At 38.7% G+C, this 21,689-nt stretch overlaps 2 protein-coding genes across 2 annotated transcripts; both read right to left on the minus strand.

Moving 5' to 3' along the window:
- Positions 1-308: 308 nt before the first annotated feature.
- On the minus strand, positions 309-2,601 carry LOC137734194 (uncharacterized). Its single transcript, XM_068473501.1, has 3 exons — positions 2,328-2,601; positions 1,834-2,222; positions 309-1,205 (listed from the first exon to the last, which is right to left on the minus strand). The coding sequence occupies exons 1-3, from the start codon at positions 2,599-2,601 to the stop codon at positions 309-311; spliced, it is 1,560 nt and encodes a 519-aa protein (XP_068329602.1).
- A 3,844-nt stretch (positions 2,602-6,445) lies between these two features.
- LOC137734750 (very-long-chain aldehyde decarbonylase CER1-like) lies at positions 6,446-13,268 on the minus strand. Its single transcript, XM_068474027.1, has 10 exons — positions 13,119-13,268; positions 12,576-12,799; positions 12,194-12,426; positions 10,779-10,998; positions 9,006-9,381; positions 8,704-8,811; positions 7,548-7,748; positions 7,346-7,438; positions 6,941-7,114; positions 6,446-6,857 (listed from the first exon to the last, which is right to left on the minus strand). Exons 1-10 carry the CDS (start codon positions 13,176-13,178, stop codon positions 6,675-6,677), a joined length of 1,872 nt encoding a protein of 623 aa, XP_068330128.1. The 5' UTR covers positions 13,179-13,268; the 3' UTR covers positions 6,446-6,674.
- Positions 13,269-21,689: the final 8,421 nt, after the last annotated feature.

Below are 21,689 nucleotides of genomic sequence, written 5' to 3' on the forward strand. Positions count from 1 at the left end.
ATTATATACTTTTTTTTTTTGTTTTGAACGCCAACGAAATGCTTTACTAGAAGCCTACAGAGAGGCAAACACCAAGAGAACATACAAGTAGTGAACAGGGTTAGGCCACAAAGACCCCTCCACCAAGTGGAAGTGTCACCCCAATCACCACCACAACCAAATTAATGTGGACAAGGCAGACCATCATTATTCAAAACAAAGACCAACGAAGATGAGGGTCGATGAACCCAAACAACATCACTCATCTCCGAAAAACCAACCGACGCAATTTCATGCGTTGCACCATTAGCTGATCTGGGCACCCAAGACTAGCGGCAGTTCTGAAACTCCCCCCCCCCCAGCTGCTTGACTCGAGCCAACACAGGGAAAGACTCCCAACTGCCCATAGACAAAGAACAAGACAAACAATTAATAGCTTCAAGTGAGTCTGATTCCATAATGACATAATTAACACCTAAAACAGCTCCCAACTCACACCCACGCAGGAACGCCATAGCCTCCACAGCAGCAGCTGAAGGAGCTCTGAGAGAATACCGCGCGGCAGCCACAAACCTCATATCCTTATCCCGCATAATCACCCCAACAAAGCCCAATTTGGAGACCTTGGACCAACTAGCGTCCACATTAATCTTCAAAAAAGGAGAGGCCGGAGCACACCACCGAGAAACCTGGGCAGCCCGTCCAATCCCGCCCAATTTGCAAGGCCCCAACACTGCGTTCACACCTAAAAAAGAACCCAGAGCGGAAGAGACAGCAACCGGGACTTTAGAAGGAATTATAGGCACCCTATTGAACACAAAATCACAGCGAGCCTTCCAAATGCACCAACAAGTAAAAACAATATAAGATTGCCTCCACTTGGCATCAGCGGAGTTACAAAAAGCTGGAGACAAAACTGCCTGAAGCCAATCCACCCAAGCAGGAAAAGTAGACCGGTCAACTTTATAATTCAACGCCCCTCCAAACCAAATAGGCTCAACCCAAGAGCAACAAAGGAAAAGATGCTTAATGGTTTCAACATGGCAGCAGCAAATAGGACAGGCTGTGGATGGTGAGAACTTTCGACGAAAAAGAGCAGCACGCGTAGGAAGGCAATTGTGCACAGTGAGCCACAGGAAATGGCACAACTTAGAAGGCACCTCAAGCTTCCAAATAACTTTCCATAACGCCTTGGGGACACAGTGAGCAGTAGATAGCCGAGTATCCTTCAACTCAATCGATCAACTTTGCAACCACCGATAGCCCGACTTGACCGAGTAGCATCCATTCTTGCTAAAATCTCAGACAAGCCGATCCTTGCAACTTAAATCACCAAGCGGTGTATCTTAATAGCTTGCAGATCCCTCACTGAGATGAAAGGTTGCAAGAAGCTAAGGTTCCACCGCCCCGAATCCGGACAAATAAGCGCACTAACCCGCAAGCTTGGAGTAACCGCAACCGGGCCAAGCGGCAAAGGGTGTCCAAGGGGCAAAGACGGCAACCACCTATCCACCCAAACCCACACCTCTTGACCCCCCAAAATTTGCCAATGGAACCCTCCCTAATCAGATCCCTACCACTGATGAGACTGCTCCAAGCCCAAGAAGCATGGCCTCCTTTCTTAGCGTCCTAAAGCGAGCCATGAGGGAAATAACGAGCCTTAATAACCTGAGCCCATAACGAGTCAGGTTCAGTAATTAACCGCCAACACTGTTTAGCTAGCAGAGCATCATTAAACTCCTGGAAGTTTCTAAAACCTAATCCGCCCATGTCTTTAGGAAGACCCAAAACTTCCTTTGAAACCTAATGAATCTTGTGGACTCCCTCCTTGCAACCCCACTAGAATCCGCTCACCAAATCATCCAGCTCATGACAAACAACGGTGGGGAATTTGAAAATACTCATAGGGTAAGCCGGAATAGCTTGGACAACAGCCTTAATTAACACCTCTTTTCTGACTTGGGATAACGTACTTTGCTTCCACCCTTGCATCTTTTCCATTATTCTCCCCTTCACATAAGCAAGGCCATGCTTTTTCGTACGACCCCATATAGCAGGAACCCCCAAATAGGTCCCCGGATTGCTAACCACAGCCATACCAAGAGTATTCCCCAAGTGGGCAGCAATCGCATTCGGAATGTTAGCCCCAAAGAAAACACTAGATTTCATTAAATTCACCTTCTGCCCCAAAGCCACACAGAATCTAGTAAGCAGATTGCTCAAATTCCGGCAGTTTTTCTCATCTGCTCGCAAAAACAAAAGAGTATCATCAGCAAAAAAGAGATGCGAGATCACAGGTCCCGAAACGCCTATCTTTACACCATCCAACCGACCCTAGTCCACCGCACCCTGAATCAGTCTAGAGAGGACCTCCCCCACTAAAATAAATAAATAAGGAGAAAGAGGATCCCCCTGACGAAGACCTCGTGAGGGAGCAAAAGTCGACCCAGCTTGCCCATTAAGAAGAACATCAAACTTCACTGAAGAAACACATCCGCGAATAAGCGATCTCCACCTACTACAGAAACCCATTTTTTCCATAACTGCATCCAGAAAATCCCATTCAACCCTGTCATAAGCCTTCTGCATATCAAGTTTAATGCCCATCCCAAATCTATTCATTGCTTTCCTCCCTTTTAGAAAATGAAACATTTCATGGGCAATTCCAATACTATCCTGAATTTGTCTACCTGCCACAAAAGCATTCTGAGAAGGAGAAATAATTGTTGGCAATAATATTTTCAAGCGATTGACGAGAATCTTTGAAAGAATTTTGTACGAGTAGTTGCATAGGCTGATAGGCCTGAACTGCGTTACATGTTCCAGGCTTGGAACCTTTGGAATCAGAACAATATGAGTCTCATTTAGAGTACCTGTGCTAGTGGAGTCCTGAATCAAAGCTCTGACTAGAGTGGAGACATCCTCCCTCACAATCTCCCAATAAGTTTGATAAAAAAATCCCTTGGAATCCATCAGGGCTAGGAGCCTTCAAACCCCCTATTTTCAGAGCTGCTTCGATTATTTCATCATCCGTAATCGGCGCAGTTAACGCCTCATTCATATCATTAGAGATCATAGGATTGATACAGTCCAATAGCGATCCCCAATTTCGATCCCCTTCCGAGCTAAAGACAGAAGCAAAATGATGTTCCACCAATTGACGACCCTGATCAGGACGCTCCACCCAATTCCCATTCTCAGCCTTAAGCTTCACAATCTTGTTCCTCCTATGCCTTTGAAGAGTGGAAGAATGAAAAAACTGAGTGTTGGCATCCCCCTCTCTCAACCATTTAACCTTAGAACGCTGACACCAAAAGCTTTCTTCTTGCGTCCTTAACTCATCAAGCAACTGAGACTTCTTCCTTATTGCTTCAAGGTTTAGACCCCAATCCCGCTGAAGCTCATCTAACTGGGTGATAAGATCTCAAATTTGATGACCCCGCCCCTTGAATTTAGTATTATTCCACCGACTTAAACGAGAACGACATTCATTTAAAGTTCTCACCCATTTATGCACATAATTGCCCTGATGCCGGCACTCCCAGCAATTTCGCACCAAATCCTTGCACTCTTCATCCTTAGCCCAGAAAGCCTCAAACCTGAACATCTTCCTACCTTTCGGCCCATCCATATTAGAATTAGCTATGATTGGGCAATGATCAGCTGCCAAAACCGTTCCATGTGTAACAAAAGAATTCGGCCAAAGATCCTGCCACAGCTCATTAACAAGGACCCTATCTAATCGCTCTTCCACCCAATCCCCACTTCTCAAACCTCTCCAAGTAAAGGCCAGTCCATGGAACCCCAAGTCCAATAACTGTGATGAAGACATAAACTCTTCTAAGAACCTGGGCCTATTGTACAATAACTTAACCTTTCCAGACTTCTCGTGATCCCAAATGTACTCATTAAAATCCTCACCACATATCTAAGGTATATCCATAGGGATAAAGTGATTTATCATCCAGCCCCAAAACAAATTTTTCTCAGTTCTGTTCGGAGTTCCGTACACACCAGTAATACGGATCCACTGGGTCTACCCTTTAGTTCTCATAACAGCATCAATAATATTCTTGGACGAAAAGATAATATTAACCTCCAGATTGTCCTCCCACCACAAACTCAGACCTCCAGCCTTTCCAATTGGCGAAACATTAAAGCCATGTATATAGCCCAAATGCATCCTCACACTATGAATTATGTGATCTTTCATCTTAGTCTCAAATAAAAAAAAATCATAGAGGGTCTCTTATTGCGTATAAGCCCATGAAGAGCCCTAACTGTCGTGTCCAACCCTAGCCCACGACAGTTCCAGAAAATATAACTCATGGCTGGCCTACGGCTGTTGAAGGCCAGTCGCCACCACCCCGAGCCATCTTGCCCGCCTTCTTTGCCATCACCATTCCTTTATCAGCATCTGATCCCTCATCTAATAACTCCCTCCGCTCGTGAGTCTCACTTGGGTCATCCTGGATTGCACCTTCAGTAAAAATTGCCTGTTCCACCATCAAACACCCTTCCTTAAAGCTCATACTCATCCATAATTCAGCCAATCTGCCTTGGCTGTTCTCCTCCGTACCAGGGCCCTTGAATTTCTTCTGTGGAGCTTGAGACAACATCATACCTTGCGAGTCTACCCCTCTTTTAACACCCCATACTGAAGCAGCAGCCTGGGCAGACATTTCCTCATTGGCATCCTAAAGAGAGCCCGACTGCCATCCACCCATTGGTTTGGTTATGCCCATAACAGGACTGGAAGGGAAATCCTCTCCATCAACTCGCATCATTCTACGCCACTTCTTTTGACCTTGTCCTTGAGTCGCAGACGCCTCCCCCGAGTCATTGGCCTGAGTAATATCTTGCCCTTGCGATGTCGAAACCCTTTTGTTTCCTTGGTTCTGAGCAGGAGAGAGGCCAAAGCCGCACACCGCACCAGCCTGCCTACGCTCACCTATTTCCAAACACACCACTCTTGCAGGTGCTACCACATCCCTGACTGGAGGCGCCTTAGTCCACTTACCATACACCACCGCCCCTTAACCAGACATCTTAAAGTTGCATTTTGTGTTAATATGTCCTATACGTCCGCACTGATAGCAGAAGTCTTGGAGCCGTTCGTAACGAAATTCAACCCAGGTATCACGATTTAAGTCCCTCCGAATCCAACAACCTCTAAATAATGGTTTCTCCGTATCTACTAAGATTCAAACCCGCAAAAATTCACGAGCTTGGCCGGGATCCTCCAAAGCTAAAAACTTCCCAGCCTCTTTGGTTATGCGTTGAATATTATCTAGCGAAGCTAAACCCAGAGGAATTCCACGAATCTGTACCCAAAATGGTACATTTTCTAACTCAATTTCCTCTAGAGCAAGCTCCGGAGGCCATTTCTTGACAGAGAACGCCTTTTTCATCACTGCCCAAGGTACCTGCTCAAGAATTTTTGAGGCCACGTTTTCATCTTTGATCGATATGATGAAGACATTCTCCCTTACCCATTTTATTTCAACCACACCCAAGTCTTTCCATGCCGATCTAGGAATATTCTTGACTCCCCATTTATTCAATGGTTTATGCGTCAGGACTTTCCCAACCAATTTGACTCCCTGCTCCATAGACAATAAATCCAAAGTCTGATTCAAGTGGACCACAAACTCCTCCACCCCACTATTCGCCATCGAGTTGTAATCCAGATTCCGGACTTGCCCAGCCTGAGCCGCAGAGTACCCTCGATTCCCTATACAGAACCTCAGAAAGCACATGCAGACCACCCTGATGACCTTATGTATCCTTGCCTCAAGTCGGCCTGGTAGATAAAGCATAACTAATATCCCTATAAATGCATCCATTTGACCATACCTGAATTTGGTAGGCAAGATTAGCAAGGAAAATACACCTGTCTTCAGAGCTAAGGAGGGCCAATAAATGTCATAAATAAGATCTAGTCGCCCCCTTGGATTTTTCCCCATAAATACACAACCACCAGGAGCACCAAACAGACACTTCAACCCCCAACCCCCCAACCTAGGGAAGAAATTTAAAATCCTATCGCCCTCAATCAGATCCAAACCATAAATCCACAATAACCCCTTAAAAAGAAAAGCGATCCGACAATAGATTAAACTTCCCCTTACCTTCCCCCTGAGCCCTAACCACAAATAATCAATAATACCAACTAGACGCACAGCAACCCACCAACCGTCAGAGTAACGAAGATCCAAGAAACAGAAACCAAAGGGAACAGCGAACTCGCATTAGAGCACGAACCCACAACCCACGCGCACAACGGCGGATCTCACAGCGGAGCATGCACTCTCACGCAGGGGAGAGAAAAGTCCAAGTTTTATCTACTTTCTAATTTAAGTGTAGTGATCTTAGATTGACAACAAGAAGAGTTGAGATTATATAATTTGGTATATTAAAGCCACCAAGTATTAACAAAAGATCAATAACGATCAAATTTTCCCGGTGAATAGTTCCAAAGTGATATCCATTTATATAATATAGAAATACTCATAAACAACAATATGATACAATGATAACATCTAGCTAGCTGTTTATAGAATATAGCCAGCATTACCACATTATAACGCAACTGAAACAAGGGATAATCATGAATAAATATTATAAGATAGATGTGCACTAAGTAACTTTTATTTTTATATTTTTATTTATTTTTTTAAATATGAAGCTGCAGATCACTGATTTTTGGTGTGAATGGTACTGATCGTCAGAGGCTGAAACCCATGCACAAGACTTGCTTGCCAAACTTTGTCGATATTGGACATGGTGTAACCACAATCATGCTCCTTCCAACCTTCCAAGGCATGCACTATTCCTGCTACTCGCCATGCACTCATCACCCTTCTTGGCAACCAGTTCTGTCGTCGCATAAAAAAGATAGGCTTAGCGTTTAGGGTTTAGAGTTTCGGGAAAAATGATGAATAAGTGAATAAAGCTTTACCTCGCAAGCGTGAACATTCTCAAGAGATGTGGGAGTCTTCATTGCTGGAGTGTAGTGATAGAAGCAGTCCTTGCGCAATTTTTTGGGTGGGAATTGTGAGAAGGGAACAAATAATGTTCCTCTTGGTGCACTCATCTGTTCTTTCTCGATCATTCCATCACCCACTAACCATATCTGCAAATTAATCAATTGGCATTAAATATGGAAAGTGTTATTGGCACTTCAAAAATCTCATTCTACACTCCTCACAAGTGTATTTTTCTTTCTAAATATAGAAAGTTTGGAGTGTAGATTGAGAATTTTGGAGTACCAACAATAATTTCCTTAAATATTATCCAAAATATAAATAAAGATATTTAAATAGATAAAGAGAATTTAGAATTAGGAAAATGCGACGGTTGATACCTTTTGGGCATTGCTTTTTGCAACAACCAAATTACTTTCAGTGCCTAGTGATTTGGTGAGCTTCAAATACTCAGCCTGGTATAACACACCTACCTAAGATATTTGGCGAGCTTCAGGTTAGAAGATATGAGGAAACATGATCTTACTTACAAGGGATTAGACATAACATGCCAACATGATCGCGTGATATGTATATGTTTACCTGGACACCCTTCTGGCTCAAAGCAAAGGCAATGGCATAAGCAACCTTTGTGAGTTTGCCTCTAAGAACAACTTGGGTTGTCCCTTTTGGAATGCTGTCTAAGATTACTGCCACAGCCAAGCTACTTCCATCCACCACCTTGATTTTGAGATGTGGATGCCTTTGAACGTAGAGACCGCCATTTCTATTCAACTCCTCACCCTTCATATCCATATATGGAAATTAAATAAATAAACAACCGTTTGAAATTTGAAAGGATAAAATTGGAAATAAATACAATGCGCAGTAATAAATGTGGTCCTAATTAAAGGCGAGAGATTTACAAAATGGGTTCACTGTAATCATGTCATTTTCAATTATAATACTGTTAGGTGTATATTTTTATTTATATAATATGCATATAAATCAGAATGCCACATCGCACACAAATTTTGTTCCAATCCAGAGATTAATGGTGACGTGACAGATTCTTTAAATGCACCATTGTATAAGACATGATCACGTTACCATATGGGTTGGACCATCAGTGAATTAAAATTTAGAGTATCCTACTACATAGACAAATACTTTTCAATAGACCATGCATTAACCAATATTATTTATATATAGATATAAATGCACTGAGATATGTTATCATCCCAATTCTATTATTTATTTGGAAGTGAGGATTTTGGTAACTTCAGATTGAACAGGAGATTAGGACTAGTTTGGTATTATTGTACTTTTTAAAAAAATCGTTTTTGTTGTGTTTGTAAGAAAAAACAGTTATAAAATAAAGTTGTTGATTGTTTCATAAACTTTTTATTTTTTTTGTAAAAGTTCTTTTAAAAAAAAAATAATGTTTGAGTGTTTGGTAAACTTTTATATAATGTGAATATGTTAAATGACTAAAAAAATATAGTATTTAATATGATATAATAATTGTCAAAGAGAATAATGTAAAAACAATGATTATAATTTTGTAGAATATGTGGCGGTATACTTACCGTTTGAAATTTTCATTAAATAAAAGTGATTATTATGATTTGACAAAAAAACCTTTTTAGAAGCATAGTAAACCATGCTTCTGTTTTTTTACTGTCATTAACATCATTATTTAAATTTTTTTTTGCTTTTTTACTAAACACGTTTGATATTCCAAATTTTTTCTAATTACCTGGTTCAAGAGACCTAGGCTTAAAACCTTGACACCCTTTTCCTCTGCTTCAAGTATGGCGTCCTCAATCAAACCATTGATAGCTTCATTTTGCCATTGCATAAAGTACTGAAATTTACAAAGAACAAATTAAATTAGATCTCCTTACATATGCTGACGATGACGACACGATGATAAAGTACTGAAGTTTACAGATAACAAATTAAACCAGATCTCATTAAATATGATGATGATGATGAATGATGATGATGATGATAACAAGAAGAAACACCAGTCTGTAAAAATTAAGGATGGGGCCTCACTTGCAAACTGTACTTGGGAATGGCCCAAGTCTGTAATCTGAGCTTGTCAAAGCGGTGCCTGTCGACAACAAATGTACGGCCGTGGATCCAAGTTATCATCATAGACCACAATGTCACAGGCCACATCAGCCACAAGTACCACGTCCTTGTGTAGGGCCTAGAGGCTAAGGCAGCAAATCCTAGGGGTAGATGAAAGATGGACTCGGGTGTGGTTAGATGGGTTAGATGGAGGACATCTGGCGATTCCTCCTCCCTCTTGAGTGAAGTATCATAGAGTGAATCGCTTGATTTGTCCATGGTGCCATATACGTAGTCGTAGATTGGCATGAAGAGACAGTAATTGGTCCTGAAATGCGTGTGGTGCAAAGAATGGTACCTACGATGCATGTCAATTTTTTTTATTAAATATAGGAAGAGCTGTTATTAATATTTAAAAAATATATAAAAATGATGACGAAGGTATTTTAGTATTTTATGTATTAGATTTTTTTTTTTCCGTAGGATAAGAATTAGGGTTTCTTTTCTCATTTATATTTAAGTCTAAGATTGTTTTTGTGTTATTTAAGTCTAAGATTGCTTTTGTGTTTGTTTTAAGATTAGTTGTTTGTGAATTGACAATTTTATGTTGTTTTACTTTATTCTAAAACGATACAAAAATTGTCAACACGTCTTCGTAACTAAAAGACTATACCTTGTCGGCACTTCTCATATAAACGCATAAGGGGGAAATTATTCATATAAAGTAATAAATAACTAAAGGCTAACAATAATAGTGATATATCATAGGTATAATATGATAGTGATGCAAACCCAGAAAATGATGCATATATAATGATGGTCGTTGGACCAAGATTCGTGGTAACCATTTGCACACGCAATAAGACTATAACAGGCTTAACAGCTCAAACGTGGACAGTCAAATAAACATGCGCTATAAGACTATAACAGCTCTCTTACCGTGACAGAAATCTGTTTTTAGGTAAAGACATTTATGGCCTGCCCGCCCACCCATGTATTGGGCAATGTCCAAAGTTCTATGCACAGAAATGTTAAGATTTTTTTTAAAATTAAAGATTAATTATAAATTTTTTGTATTTACAGTTTAACGTTAATTACTGTGTCAAAAACATGAGGAGCCTATCAAGAGTTTTCTTTGCATTTCTCTTCTATCTAATAAATGAAAAATTCAAAAAAAAAAAAATTCTCAAGATATTTTTCTAAGTAACGGGTAATCAAAGAATACTTTATATGTCATAATATAAGTGAAGAAAATAATAACTTTTTATGTCCATTAAAAATGTATTATTTACTTATATTGTGGCATGTAGAGTACCTTTTGAATATACGTTACTTGGAAAATTCTTTAGAGATTCACAGTATTGTTGGGAGATGAAGTAAACGAAAAGTTGAATATTATTTAGTATTAATCGAATGATTTCTCATCTACAAACAGCTTAAGAATGTTGTGAGACTCGTTAAATTGCTTGCGTAGACATTTTTGTACGGCACTTGGATGAGATCAGTGATCAGGTGTATATATGTTCCATAATTGTTTCTTGCGTTATGAATCGATTTCGGTTTTTTTTTTCTTGCGAAATTTCTTACAACAGCAATAAATAACATCGGGACCAGAATAATTTTCAATAAAAATGAGTAAATTTATTATTACTAATTATGTGTATGACATATGCATGTTTCCGAGACTCATATAGAGTAATTTTTCCCTATAACCAGTTGTACAAAAATAGCGAATGAGGGTAAAGCGAGACTTACGATGGGGTGTAAAGGAGATACTTGAGAGGAGGGAAAATGGTGAAGAGCCACTTTGGAATGAGCTCAAAATTGCAATGTCCCATGTTGTTCATAAAGTCGATATAACTTACATAACCAGCAAAGCTTACGATAGAAGATGTCCCGGTGTATATAGTTGTCAACATTGGTATAGCAAAGAGTATGAAATATGAGATGTGCTCCGCAAATGGGTGAATCACAGCTGCGCGATACATCAAACAAATATATACGTTCAAGACAATTAATTTCCGTTATATCATTTCGCATTAATTTTCCGTTTATATCATTTCACATACATCTAAATCTAAACTTCTTATTAACAAAATCTTCTTTGTCAACTAAAGGAAGGTGAAAATACTATTTAGTTTTCTATCTCAACAAAAACGTTATAGACAGTAATGTTATTTCACAAAACCAAATTTTGGTTGTTTTTTTATTTAAGTCTCACCTACATATGATTTTAGCAAATATCTAATATTAAAAAATAAAACACAAAAACTTCTTATGACTCTCACTTCTGCGCTCTCTCTCTCTCCCTTTCTCATTCCCATTTTAAAAACAAAAATAAAAAACACTCACACAAAGTGTTTGCATGCAGGCATATGCTAGTTACCTATTGACGAAATCCGTTTTGTCTACCAAAAAAAGATGTAAAGACAATTTGGTCTTATATCACAAAATAAAACTATGGATAGTAATGTAATTTCTCAAAAATCAAAAAAAAAAAATTTCTTCCCTCACCCACATATCTTCATAATATATTTCTAATTTAAAAAAATAAAAATATAAACCTCTTTCCACTATCACGTTTTCTCTCTTTCTCTCAATCCCTGTATTTTTACATGACTCTCCGGCTTCTCTCTCCCATGTATTTTCTTAAAAAGAGCAGAAAACTGCTTCACACAAGAAATGTGTGAGCTTAGACTAGTATGTATATAAATTTTTTTAACAAACGATATTATTAAATTAGTATATATATATATAGTAACTATAAGTTAATTAAAATAATTAATTTATAATTTCAAAAAATATTATTAACAGTCTAAAGGTTCCATCTTGCACTCTTCTCTCCTCTATTTCTGATTGTTAATAAAAATGAAGTGAATGAGACTTATTTTGAAGTGTTAATAACTAGAGAATTTTTTTCAAAATGATTGGTATTCAAACGGGTATTTCGCATGTCATAAAATAAATGAAGGGATATAAAAAGATATATCATTTCCTCCACTAAACTATAACATGCGGACTACCCTTTAAATACCCGATAATTAAAAAAATCTCTCCAATAACAGCTTCCATAGAATATTATCTGTTATGCAATGAACACTTTCACGTACCAAGAGAAAGTGAAGTATACTACTAATTAACTGGAGGGGGTATCTGGATAATTTTCTTACAAGTGATTGGCTCAGTGACAATGGAGGAATGGTGATGTGAATGGTAGCGAGAGTATAGGAAATGGTGGTGAAGTGCTCTGTGGAGCCAGTAGTAGAGAAACTCCACTGGACCGGCATGAAGTAGAATCGTTAGAATAATTCCATCTGTCCTCCAATATGGCAGGTTTGCAGCCCCAGGTAAGTGTCTGCTCCCCAGATAGAATAGAATTCCATTGAACAATATTTGATCATCCCTGCCCAAAGAAATATTAAAAAGAAGAAGAAAATATAATTAAAGAAATTTAAATGGATTGGTTATAAGACATCTTTCTGAGATTGTAATCAGGCATCGCATCTTTTAGCTAAGAATACGCTTTCGACTGATGTAGTTCTCTATAGGTACCAGTTTCTTTCTCTGTCAACTTGCTCGAATTCAAGACCCTTGTCAACAATCCGGCCATTGCCCTTGGCCGTCCGATATCGAGAAAGAGAGATCCATAACTGGTTGTGGAGAAACCTCCACAGCATAAATGGAAATATGAGGAAATAAGATAAATCTTTATCTTTCTTATCGTTAACGAAATACGAGTATGCACCATGAATGATCCAAGGAGCCACGACCACATGCTGAAAACCCCAATATCACAAACTTTAAGTTATTAGTACATCAAAGTATATCATGTATCGATAATGTATATACAATAAAAATCTTAACGGTGGGGGTAACAAAGTTTTCTAGTATGGACTGGAGCATAGCATGCATCGAGATTCTTGATTAGTCAGAGCCATTGCATTATTGGCCTCGCAAACCAGTTGTTCATTCACCTCGTTCATACTATGGGGCGGTCCATTTTAAAATTTTCGGTGTGTGGCATTGTAGGTACGAGAGAGAGAGAGAGAGATAGAGAGAGAGAGGGTGGGAACTAGGGTTTGTAGAAGGGGAGACCTTAAAGCTTCCAAGAGGAGTCCATGGCCAGTCGGTGAGAATTCCGGGAGTAGTAGCCATATCTTTTGTCTTCTTTGCTAATAAAGCTGGCTGCTTTGCACGTTGACACAGTTTTAGCTTTGGGTATGTGTATATATAGTAGTTTGTCGATGCCACATGAGAGTTTTTGTTGCGAAGTTGGAACAATGATTACGTTCCTTTATTGTGTGCGTAGCCGTGCCTAAAATGCAAGGTTTTTAATTCCATTCGTATATTTTGTCGGGTAATGCTAGGAAGACTAAATTTATAGACTAAATTTACAAATTAAATTATGTGTCACCAATAGGAATAAGCCCGTTTATTAACGCGTAAGTCATAATCTAATCATTAACTTCCATGTCATTTAATTTACAAAATTTTGTCTACAAATTTAGTCAGTCTAGCATTCTCATTTTGTCGAAAATGTTGAAAAAATCGGTGAAGATGTACGCAAAGTCCAATAGCAAGGTGGCTGTAAAAGTGGTTATGGAGTTGGAGATAGGTTGTGAAAATTTATTATATGCAACGGTGGTTGTAAGAAATTAATGGCACGCACTTGCCTTATATAATCTCATACACTATTTTATATTTTCATTGTATTATGTAAGAAAATAAAATACAAAGTTAATAGGGTAAGATTTCTATCTGGTAAACAGTTCGGTTTGTCGTGTTCGTATTGTTTTTGTATCAAAATTATCATTTTAACAAGTAGTGTCACGTCAAAACCTATTAGGTTAAAGGGTTTATAAATTTAAACCCAAACCCATCCGTTAAAATTGACAAGTAACTCGACTTGACCCGTTTGCACGAATTACGAACAACATAATACTACTTAATAAATAACCAAATGAAAAAACTTTGGGTTATACGAATATACTAAACATTAACATATGAATTCGCAAGTTCTTTTTTATTCAACAATACAAAGGACAATCATTTCATTTTGCACTACATATCTATATGTCACATAAATATTACTTCAAAACAAGTCTTTCAAGTAGTGTTCTAAAATTTAGTGGCGGACCCAGAAATTTTTTTATGGGTGGGCTAGCTAAAAAAAATTACCTAAAATCAAATGATACATTTGTTTTTGCTACATACATATTGTATACAAAAAATTTAAGTTTAACTTCTGCATTTGTATACTTAAAATTTACTTGGTATGAACTCAACAAGCTTCGCATTTGCAAACCACAAAAATTACAATGAATCATCAAATTTATATATATTTAGATGCAAACACAATAAGAAGATAAAAAACTTGACGTCTCAATTACAATCACACAACTAGCACAAATCAAAACAATGAAAGGAGATGTAAAGGCAATCTTAAAAAAATTGATCGAAACTAATATAAAGCCCGTTGAATCAAAGCAGAATAATCTTAAACAAAATGGCATCACAATTTCCATGATAAGTTTTATATTTCTAGTTGTGCTAAATACTCAATAATTCTTCTTGCAGTATTTTTTTTTTTTTTTTTGTCTATTATATTAGACTATGCACTAACATATATATATATATACACACACACATATGCTACAAACTCTCCCTAGGCTACAGCCCACCGTAGCCTATGGTGTGGCTACGCCATTGGCGGTGGTTAACCACTAGGATGAAGCCACAATCCGGAGAAAACCTGAAAAAAGGAATTTGGCGGGCGCCAAAGCGATGTTGGGCGGCCAAGGTAGGCGACTAGGCATCCTAGTCGGTCTTGGTGTTTCAGTCGGATTATTTTATAATTTGAAATCAATTTTTTTTTTTTCTAGTTTTTCAAACTTAAGAAAGGATGAATGGAGAGCTGCAATTGGTTCCAACGACGAAGAAGAAATCAAGGAAGAATAAGAGTTCCCACCCCATGCGACCTCTCAACTTTCATCTTTTTTTTTTGCTATTGTTCAATCAAGTTGTGCCGCCCAGCTTGCTAGCTAACATGGGTTGAATGTGAATTTGGATTTGGTGTGGCACCCTCCAGCTTAACTTATGTGTCCCACTTTATCATCCACGTGTTTGATACTGTTATTTTTCTTAAAATTCACTATAAATTCATACGAGGTTCGAAAAATATTCCGTAAAGTACTATAGATTTGTACTCACTTGAACTTTCATCTCATATTTCATCTCTTACCATTAATGTGACATCCCGTCCCGGAAATATCGAAACGTACATTTGAAATTACAATTTTACCCCTAGTTCGTTACTTTACGTGTAGTTTTGTGTTGTGTGGTGTTGTAGGACCACACACACTCATACACTCTCTTTCTCTCCCGGGATTCCCTCCCTCTTTTCCTCTCTCTCTGTCTCTTTTCTGTCACTTCTCTCTCTTTCTCTCCCGAGCTCCCTTTTCTTCTTCTTCCTTCTGAAAACGTACGGACGACACCCAAATCACCCAAACCTTGATGGATCGAAGGAACTAAGGACACCATCGAACTCGTGAAGCTCGTACGAGTGCAACCATACCATTTTCAGGTAAGAAATCATTCGTTTTCACGTCGTTTCGACTTTGGCCGATTCGAGTACTGTTCATGCAAGATTAATCTAGTTAGTTTTTGGACTTTTGAAGCTTGTAGATGTGTTAGTGAGGTCCCAAGGAGCCTCGGAGTACTTCGTTGGAGAAGTTTGGACGTCGGGATCATCGTGGTCAAAGTTGGCCGGAGCTTTCGAGGGGGTTTCCGGCGAATCCACGGCGAGTTAGGGGTCGAGGCAGGTATGGATGTGTTCGTCTCGTCAATACCTTCAATTTGATATATAGTACGTCGAAAATGGTTAAGAAATGAAGAAGTTATGACACTTTGAAATTTACCCAGAAATTCCGGCAAAACACCCACCGCCGGCGAAACCAGTCCGGCGACGCGAGGAAGAAGACGCGCGCGTGGGCAGCGCGTGAACAGTGCGCGTGGGGGGGCGTGAGAGCTCCAAATTGAGTTCTGAAAATTGTCACGCGTTCGTGACGTCGTGTAGATCACCGTGGTATATTCATACACCCAAATTGAGCAACGTATGAGAAAGTTATGGACGAATGTTTGATGTATGTGCGTTAAATAATGTCAATTTGATTACTGTTTGTATAGGTGAAAATATTACAGAAGAAGAATGTAACCAATCTAGGGGAGGCTCAGGGACCTATGAGACGTCGATGTGATCAGTGAGTGGGCAGTTATTTTTCAGTATATATATATATACGTATGCTTGACGTATTTCCCAGAAACGTATTTTAAAAGAAATACGAATTAAATATCCTGTCATATATGCATCATATTTTAATATGTGCATTACCATAATTATGCATACTGTTGCATGGTGCTGAGGAGGCCCAGGTAAGCTACATTTGAAATACATTTGATATACGTATGAAATACGTTTAGAATACGATTGAAATATTATCATCACATGCATTAGTAACGGCATACATTTATATATGTGTATTGGTGCTGTGGACGCACAGGTAAGTGCCAGGTAAGTGGTATTCATGTTGTTATGCAGTAGTAGTTTGAGAGGATTAGAGAGCTCATAATCTGCACCCCCGGTGTTAGTGCTCCCGCCCGAGGCCAGGGCACAGCCTTCACGTGTATGTTCACCAGCACCGCATGCTCGCCTTGGATCCAAGTTAGGTGCAAGCCTGTCGTACAGACCACATTAGGTGGTTCCGACTTGTAGGTGACCCGCGATTATCGCACAGCTTCACGTGATCGTAGCACTAGAGCATACATATATATAATACACCCAGCTTGTCGTACAGACCACGTTAGGTGGTTCCGACTCGTGTGCAGATTCAGTTATTGAGTTGAGAGTGGAGCTCTAGATGCAGCCGTACAGGTCACGTTAGGTGACTCCCGGCTGCCAGATTATATGTTATTGTTATGAGTTATGCTTGAGCACTTACATTTATTATGAGATTCTGATGTGGCATATTCTCGAGCATGAATGGCATATTTTGGAGCATGTTTGGCATATTTGTACATACGTATATATGTTTATTTTCTGGGAAATTATACTTGTTTTACGGCGAGGGGTTACAAAGTTTTGAGAAGTGTTTGGATTTGGAAAAGAATTGTTTTGCTGACCCACTCAACTTTGTTTTGCGCCCCTCCAGGTTCAAGAATTGCAAAGGTGTGGTGACTACGAGGAAATTCAACGGTGTTCTGACAGAATGGACCAAATAAGGACTCACCTTCGGGTGTTTCATTTTAGAAGTTGTATATTTTTAAAGCTTCCGAACTGTGCAAATGGTTACGTCACTCTCACGTGACGGCCAGCATGCCCTCCTTCGGGACGGGGTGTGTCAATTAAATTCACTAAAATACTAAAGCGAAAATTCTGATATTGTTGTAAGTTATATGTCAAATAATAAACTTATTAAGATAATAAACCCAAATTTCAATACAAGTAGAGTTTTTCTAAGTGTAGATAGGCACTTATTTATATGATATATAATAAATTTACTTAAATCGACTTAGTCCACCTAGGGTCTAGGCCCTAGCCGGCCATCGGACTAATGCCTAGCATCTTTTAGAACCTTGACTTCAAGTATTACATACCAAAAAATAAGAGGTTAGTGAAAGCACATCAGTATATTCCCGCGCAATATTAAATGTTAAGGATTTATGAAATGATTTTTATTTTCAAATTTGTGGAGTATTTCAAAATAACCTTTCTCTTAATAGGTTGAAACGGACACCAACAAGTAGACCTAAACCAATATGTTATTAATGGGTTGACTTGATAAAAATCTGACTTGTTAAGCTTCAATCTGAACCCTTATTTTTTTATGTCATTTCATGTTGGGTTAACGGATCGTGTATGTAATTGATAGGTCTACTCCTATTACAATCGGTCATGCTAAATAATTAAAAAAAATAATATTTCTCTCGTTCCTAGTAAAGAGGACAGTTCTTGTTCCCCTCAAACAAGCATTATATTATCATACAAAAGGTATAGTCATATTTGTTTATTCTCTTTATCATGAGAGTCGACATTGAGAGTCCGATGATCTATGTAGGTGCACTACATGCACTATCGGTCCTCCTAAATAAAGTTACCACTTGTGTTAAGCCATTATATTCACGTTAAAAAATTCAGGAGCCTTGTATGGGTGCACGACATGCACCTTCTCAGGGCCATTTCCGTTTATCGCCATTTAAAACCATCTTTAATACAAATTATTCGATTTGAAAATATTGATTGGCCTATATACGTAGGGGTCAGGGTTTATTTTTGGTTCTCTTAAAATTCTCACTCTTCTAAAAATTTAAAAATGATAACATAAAATTTGTTTTGAACAATTAATGATAACATAAAGTTTGTCTTGACATATTACAAGATGTTTATGTTGTTATCCTATCAACTTTGATTTGATAAATAAATAGTTTGATATTAAATTATTATTATAATTTTTGTGTAGCTTAACTCAATGAGAAGAGATCATTTCTAGATCTCTTCAACCAAGGCCACCGGATCAAGTGATCCGAGCATTTGAAATTTCATCCAATGACCCACTTGTTTTGACCTCTTAAAAGCTATAATAATTTTTGACCGTTTGATAAAATTTCAAAGGTCCAGATCACTTGATCCAGTGACCACGGTGGAAGAGATCCGAAGAAGATATCTTCTCTAACTCAATGGTATAAAAAATATTGTTGTATGAAAGATATTTGGTTTTTCCACTTAAAATGCATAATGTGTATGTACTGTTTTCTAAAACCTAGTACACATACATGTTGAGGACAATGACCTTGGAGGACCATTTAAGCCCTCCCCTCTATTTACTTCTCCCACCTACTTTTCTGTTTGTCCACTTTGATTTGGTTTATTTGAGTCTGCCGTTGAGATACATCTCCCACCTGCTTTTCCGGACTTAATTAATGATATATTTTTACTAATTAGGTATAAATCAATGATAAATGCTACATGGGCATTAAGGCATTATCAAGAGTTAGAATTTTACCCTTCTTTCACTCTCTCTCATGTTTTTTCAAAAGGCTTTTCAGCCAAAACGGTCCCTGAGATTTGCATAACACATCACTTTGGTCCCTGAGATTTGGAATCAATAGAAGTGGTCCCTAAAATTGTGATTACATGCTGCCAGACCTTTCTCCTCCACCCCATGACCAACTGCCAACCAGATCTGTCAAATATGTCGTCAAGCCGTCCACGTGCGCTCTGTCTTCTCCCACCAGGACACCACGTTGATTTCTCTCAGCCTTCTTTCATTCCGAATACAGCAACTTGTTCTTGGTGAGACTCATCAACGACGACACACCACCGCAACCACCTGCAGGAGAAAAAAGAACAAAAAATCAGACCAAAAAATCTCTGATTTCAACACATGCGCCTCGTTGCTGCCATCTTTCACCGCCAAGGCCTTCTCGTTGAGCCCAAAACAAGTAAAACCGTGATGAGGGTCTACGGGGGATGAGTTTTTTGGTTTTTGATGTCTTCTTCTTTTGCGTTTGAAATCTTTTTGCGTTTTGATTAATTTGATGGGTTCTTTCTTCTTTTGGGTTTTGACGGTTTTTATTTTTATTTTTTTAAGAACTAATTTGATGGGTCGAGAGAGACTCCACAAAATGTGGAAACGATGATGGGAATAAGAGAACCAGGAAATGGACATTGCAATGTAGCGTCTGAATAAACATGTAAAATAGAACCAGGAAATGGACACTACATCGCAATGTCTAAATCAAAATATAAAAAAGAAAAAAAAAAGAACTAGGAAACCGACACTGCATTGTAGTTTATGAATCACAATGTAAAAAAAAAGAAAAAAAAAAGAATTGGGAAACGGACACTGCTTTGCAGTGTTTGAATCCAAATGTAAAAATAAATAGTCACGCGAAGAATGGACACTGCAATGCACCATCTGAATCAAGTGATGAAAAAAGAGGAACCAGGAAATGCACGCATGTGAGAGATGAAAAAAAGGAACCAGAAAATGGACATTGCAATGCATCATCTGAATCCAAGTGTAAAATATATGAGAAATTGAGGTGTCAATTGAAGTAGGTGTCAGCTGTAATGGCAGATTATGTAATTTTTGTTTATTTCAAATGTATTTAAGTGTCACAATACATGATTGACCTATTTATAAATAACACAAATATTATTGATCTATTATTAATATGGTAACTTTGTATTGATTTTATACAAAATCACCCTAAAATAATTACCAGATTGTTAAAACCTATATATTATAGAGCACTAAAAACAAAAGTATTAAAAGAAAAAAAAGCGATACTTCACATTATAGCTTGGTGGTCGAACTACTATTTATATCAGTCGAGTATATGACCTTTTAGGATAGTAGAATCCTTATTAAACCAAGAAAATACATGAGGACATCTAGGAAGTAGATATTGCATTCTCTTAGGAATGTGATTATTTGTGGTGCACGCAAATCCTTAGATTTTAAGGATTGTGAACACGAAAATCCTCTACAAGAACTCCAAGATTTTAGGAAACCTGTTGATTCCTTACTAGACTAGGTTACCAAATATTGCAGAACAAGAATGGTCTATCTCAGCGAAGTCGTCGGACTTCGCCCATTGATTTCGGATGGTGGCATCACTCATCCGTTTAGTCAGCTTCGCAATGGAGACTATTCAGTCCATGACATAATTTCTGAGGTAAACATATTTGGATACTTCTTAATCGAGCTCCAGAAAATCATGATCCCACACCAATCCAAGCCCAAGACTTCGAGGTTTGGCCCAAGATTCAAATCCAATCTAGAGATATCAAGGTTCATGGTCCACAAATGAAGAAAGTTACGGTGGTCACATGTTTGATACCGTTATATTTCTTCAACATTTAACGGAAACCAAGGTGTTTGGCAAACAACAGAGTTTGAGCCAACTCTGCAGTGCTCAAGTGTTGCTCTGCCTCTAGGTATTGGATAAAGATGTTGGCGACTAATTTGATAAACTCGTGGCACATGTAAATAGGTTGATTATTTGAGAACTAAAAGCTTCTTACTTGTTATATGGATCTTCCTCTTGTTTCATGTATCCACCCATCGTTTCTTCCAATTTCCTTCTTGTCCCAAAGCCTTGTATTGCCCTTCCCTTCACAAGAACATGGCTGTCACCTACAAAAGAAGAATCAGAAGTCGCCAATCTGCAGAATGGGCATGTCTTGTTGGACCCACTCTCTTTTCGATTCTGAACATGGTGTTCGAACCCATTGACCTGTCCATTTCGCTGCGTTGTGCAAGGAGTGGCTGGCTGTTGCAAAAAAATATAATCATGTTACGCAGCGCTGGCGCAAGGCACTTCCCATGCTCATAATCCCTTCAGAAACGGAAGGAAAGAGAAGGCTGTACAGCATTTCGGAAGGAAAAATCTACGACAACATTGAGCTACCACAGTACCCACCGTCGCGTAACAGAAAGAGATATGGTTCTGGTGGAGACTATAGCTGGTTGGCAACAGTAGATCTGCTAGATGAAAGTCGACACGCTATAACTGTTCTCAACTTCTTCAACCCAGCGATGGCTCCGATTCCCTTGCACTACAGGCTACCAGTTAACCACCTATGGAGTTGCCTCCCCACGGTTG

Source organism: Pyrus communis, chromosome 5 (assembly GCF_963583255.1).
Source record: "Pyrus communis chromosome 5, drPyrComm1.1, whole genome shotgun sequence".
In the NCBI taxonomy this organism is placed as follows: domain Eukaryota; kingdom Viridiplantae; phylum Streptophyta; class Magnoliopsida; order Rosales; family Rosaceae; genus Pyrus; species Pyrus communis.

Bases quoted from the DNA above. Each gene is read 5' to 3' on its own strand.
- LOC137734194 (XM_068473501.1), bottom strand. From the start codon at position 2,601: ATGAATAGATTTGGGATGGGCATTAAACTTGATATGCAGAAGGCTTAT. The intron at 2,223-2,327 runs GTGCGGTGGACT...TTTTGCGAGCAG, and splicing joins CCTCTCTAGACTGATTCAGG to ATGAGAAAAACTGCCGGAAT. The intron at 1,206-1,833 runs GTGAGCGGATTC...ATTGAGTTGAAG, and splicing joins GTCATGAGCTGGATGATTTG to GATACTCGGCTATCTACTGC.
- LOC137734750 (XM_068474027.1), bottom strand. From the start codon at position 13,178: ATGGCTACTACTCCCGGAATTCTCACCGACTGGCCATGGACTCCTCTT. The intron at 8,812-9,005 runs GTGAGGCCCCAT...TGTAAATTTCAG, and splicing joins TTCCCAAGTACAGTTTGCAA to TACTTTATGCAATGGCAAAA. The intron at 7,749-8,703 runs GTAATTAGAAAA...ATGGATATGAAG, and splicing joins GCCTAGGTCTCTTGAACCAG to GGTGAGGAGTTGAATAGAAA.